Source organism: Triticum dicoccoides, chromosome 3A (assembly GCF_002162155.2).
Source record: "Triticum dicoccoides isolate Atlit2015 ecotype Zavitan chromosome 3A, WEW_v2.0, whole genome shotgun sequence".
NCBI classification, from domain to species: domain Eukaryota; kingdom Viridiplantae; phylum Streptophyta; class Magnoliopsida; order Poales; family Poaceae; genus Triticum; species Triticum dicoccoides.
The window spans coordinates 621744045-621748373 of NC_041384.1; the positions used below are offsets into that span (position 1 = coordinate 621744045).

At 41.8% G+C, this 4329-nt stretch overlaps 1 protein-coding gene across 1 annotated transcript in view; it reads right to left on the reverse strand.

Moving 5' to 3' along the window:
- Positions 1-212: 212 nt before the first annotated feature.
- Positions 213-4329, reverse strand: part of LOC119269656 (transcription initiation factor TFIID subunit 12-like) — a 4703-nt gene continuing 586 nt past the window's right edge. The window contains exons 2-9 of the mRNA XM_037551548.1: positions 4059-4329; positions 3340-3501; positions 2399-3004; positions 1514-1588; positions 1259-1337; positions 1105-1169; positions 977-1012; positions 213-640 (exon numbers count right to left, since the gene is read on the reverse strand). Of these exons, the coding sequence (XP_037407445.1) occupies positions 533-640; positions 977-1012; positions 1105-1169; positions 1259-1337; positions 1514-1588; positions 2399-3004; positions 3340-3501; positions 4059-4307 (1380 nt within the window). The 5' untranslated portion in view covers positions 4308-4329 and the 3' untranslated portion in view covers positions 213-532. The remainder of the gene's footprint in view (positions 641-976; positions 1013-1104; positions 1170-1258; positions 1338-1513; positions 1589-2398; positions 3005-3339; positions 3502-4058) is intronic.

The following is a 4329-nucleotide window of genomic DNA, read 5'->3' on the forward strand; positions in this document are numbered from 1 at the left end:
GGTTCAAGGGAATGAAAAGAGTGTATCGACAATTTCTTCAGGTGATCAAGTTCCCAATGGCAGTTTATCTGGGATCCCTATCAGAACATATAGTAGCAAATGGTAGTTCATGCAGTGTTCCTGTCACTATGGCCTTATCAGAGACTAACTAATGCAGTAGCAAATGCAAATGCTGGACATGCCCATGCCAATAAACACTGGATTGAGGTCAATAGTAAAATAACACTCATTCAGGAAATATGAGAACAGCACCCATGAGCATATATACACATATTTAGCCATCGCCAGAGTAGCTGAGATGACAAGGCTTCTCCTGCTTAAGCAAAATCCTGAAATGGATAAGTACTTCTGACACCTCACCAAGGTTCAGGGTCTAAATTTGCAGGGTTGCGACTCAGCCGTACCATAAAACTACGGAACAAACATACTAGGTAACACTTAGCACTGTAATACTGCCAGCTTTACAAAAAATATTATCCCTGCAATGTTTGCATGGGCTACACACTCTACAAGAAGGACTTGTGGTTTCCATTCACGGAGAACCTGTGGCAGGTGGCTTTGGAGCCTGAGTTTTCTGGTTGGCTGTAGATTGGGCAGCAGAGGTCTTTATGTTCCCTTCACTCGCCATTGACTTCTTGATCTGGATCGATTGAGGTAACAGAAAAACTAACATATCAACTCCAAATGCAATGGAAGTATCGAACAAAAGCGGATATACCAATCATACTTCAGGCACATGCAGAAAATGCAGAATTATATCCATAGTTCATGTTTTCTTTCAAACATCATTTTATGTAGATTGAGATCCTTGGAGCTCTAGAGGTTATATTTGAGTAGATGCAATCACAATAATATGTTTACGAATATCATGTTTCCAACCAATGACAGAGGCGAGAATTATATCCATAGTTCAAGAAGTAATCATGCGTGAAATAAGGTGGATAGTTGATGTGGTGAGGATGATAAAAAAAAGTACCAGAGTAAGCCTCTCCCTGTGAATATCGTTGACATGCTGCAGATCACCAAGAAGAGACAAGGAAATGTCAATATGGGTTACAAAAGAAATAACTACAAGAAGAAGAAATAAATATGATTAAGAATTACCGGCTTCTTGTATAGTTTTATTTCATCCCCGGTGAAACCTGGCAAGGTGATATTCCAGCTTCTCTCTGCAATGGTGATATTAAAGAATAACACAGCTGTAATTACACAAGCGCATTAGCACAAATATTCTAGAAAAGCCAAAATAATTAGGTACCTGCATGAAGGAGTACATCTTTGGCTTCCAAAGTAGTCGACTTTCTATGCTTTGCTAAAGAACAAGCAAATGTTCCGACCTGCTCAAAATAGTTATCAAAAACAAAATAGCTAATAAGAAGTCATCCAGAATGCACAAAGGCTTGAGAAACCATGCCTATTTTTCTTTTAAATAGGAAATCATATTCTGAAAAATAATGATCCTAGGATAAAAATTACCAAACGAAAAAAAAGAAGAAAGGGACAAAAAACCTACAGATTCAATAAAATCTTCTGCAATGTCAATAAGAACATCTTCAACGTCAGGATCCAGCCTTTCCGAAGGGTCGATCTGTGCGAACAAATTATAAGAAAGGTTGACACTTTTACTGCTATAATATGAAATGCGCAACTACAGAAAACTAGTACGAGAGTCAATTAATCGTTAAATCAATCAGCCCAAGTGATGTTTACGATCCTACAGAGCTCATGGTGAGTAATGTAAATTCAACAAAAATATCTTGTGCAAGTATTTACAAGAGTAATTACTGTTCCACTAAAACCGTACTTAAGTTCAACCATCACTGGAATAGATTTAACACAGATCATTCTAAGCACTTAAATCAATAGCACAATTTTAGGAAGGGGGATCTGATAAAATGAAACAGTGTTCGATAAAATGACACGCCCCATGTCAGTGACATGTAGGTTCCTTGCTTGGTCCGTGCACTATGCATGTAGACTACATAAAAGTATGTCAAAATATGGCACACTTTGTTCTTTGCTACATATGATCCAAATATGATACATTTTTTTTCTTTTTGCTACTGAGGACAAAATCCAGTTATTCTGCTTTTGATTTTACAAAAGGATAGCTGAACTTTCAAAGTGTTCTCTGTCATGTCTTTCTTTATGCAACTATGCATAGGGGTAGCAAAAGATGAGGCTAAATATAAAATTGTATGAGAACAGAGAAAACAAGCATTTCAGACAGATATGCAAAAGGAAATATTTTGGAACCAGAATAACACACTAACAAACGCCATTAATCACACCAGTGGAATGAGATGTATGAAAAACTGAAAATATAGGATCTAAGGAAATCTGGAATTGCATAACCTTGCACCTTCTCTCACACTGCAGCTCAGGAAACACAGCATACCTGTGCAAGTAAATCATGTATACTCCTCTTGGAGAGTAGCCGATTACTGGATTCACCAGAAGCTGCATCGGCAGAAGCCATGTCCACAAGCTGCATATTAGTAGCTTGTAGTGTGGCTGGAGAATCAGGCTTCTGAGTCAATGAGACAGGAGTCCGGGCAGCTTGCTGCTGGTTTTTTAGTGTTGTATTTTGCTGATTTTGCTGTGAGGAACTTTGTGGTTGACTTTGCTGCTGTTGCTGTTGTTGTTGCTGCTGCTGCTGCTGTAAAACTTGCTGTTGCTGCTGCTGCTGCTGCTGCAAAACTTGCTGCTGCTGCAAAACTTGCTGTTGCTGCTGCTGATGCTGATGCTGAGGTTGCTGCTGAGGTAGCTGCTGCTGTCCTGAAAGTGCATTCTGTTGAGAAGCTACAGGTGCAGATTGTGCAGCATGGTATGGTCTTGGTTGTGGAACTTGTGGCCTTGGTTGTGGAACTTGTGGCCTTTGTTGTGGAACTTGTGGCCTTTGTTGTGGCCTAAATGCTGAAGACATATTTGCCGGAGTTTGCTGTAAAGCCGTCGCAGGGGAACCCATAGACATTGGTCTTGTTAAAGAATGCATGGGGGTTTTCTGTGGGAAAATAATTCAATCAAGCACACAACATGACATGCATTGCAATAAAGAAGTTGGTGTATTCCCTCCTAATCTGATGGTACACCATACAGTATGTGGAATCAATCAAGGGGCAACAAGCCTGAATTCAGCCTACACTTCTATGGATTACAAATGATTGATCCACATTTAGAAGGTATGTAAATATTCCTTCATCTCTGCACCAACATTTATATGAACAAATATAATTTACATAATCACACATTTTGCATATAACCGAAACACAATAATGAAATGCCTACAGATAAAACTAGACTACATCATTACAAGTAACAGCCTAACAGGCTTCTTACTTGTGAACCTGGCATTTGGCTACCAGACGAAGATGGTGTCACTGATGATGGAAGACCTGGCCTTGGCTGTTGCGAACCAGATACTGCTCCTGGTCTCATCTGAGACGCGTTAAGGGAACCAATCATCCCAATATTCTGGATCCCCGGGGCAGGTTGCCTAAGCTGTAAGCCATAAACATCATTAGGAACCGTTTCATAACTCAAAAGAGAAGGCAGGGTGGAAGTTAATGACAATGAAAGCACTTAAGAGATATTCTGCATCCGCATAGTCGTAGACTAATCCTACCGGGATTAGGTTTCCTTCTTCCATGCAAAGGACAGGTGGATAATAACTATATAAAGCCATGAGGTGGTTCACTGGTCTTAGAAACCCAATAAATCCAAGATCTATTCAAAGCAAGGTGGAACCAACTGGGGGTTCAAGAGAAGATTAAAGTGTCGTGTATATAGGACAAGAAACAGAGTGTCCTAAAAGTTGGCCATGACCAGAGAGTGACGATCCATTGTACGCTTGAGGTTGCGTTTAACAAATTAGTACTAGCTTCGTTATAGCTAGGAACATCAAGAAAGTGCAGCTAATCACAACTAATGGCTTCCTTGAGAGAGAGAAAATATGCTACATGACCTCAGTTTTGGCCTCAATTGGAAGAGAACTCCATGAATGTTGAGCTTATTAACCAGGATTATAAAGAAACCGAGTTCAAGAATGAGACGCAGACCTGTGGAGTGGCCAGCGGGGCCTGGTCGGGGCCGCGATGCATAGGGCTGAACTGATGGGCGAGCGGCGGCGGCGGCACGAACCCTGTATAGCCCATGGGCGTCTGCGCCCCACGCGGGTGCGCAGGCAAGCCAATCGCAACCCCTCCCCTTGCCATTGCAGAAGCCGCGGAGGAGGCCCCTGCTGCGGCGGCAGAGGAGGAGGAGGACATCGTGATGGGAGAGGCTAGGTGGGTGTACGGCGGCCTCATGCGAGGCGCCGGCGGCCGCGCG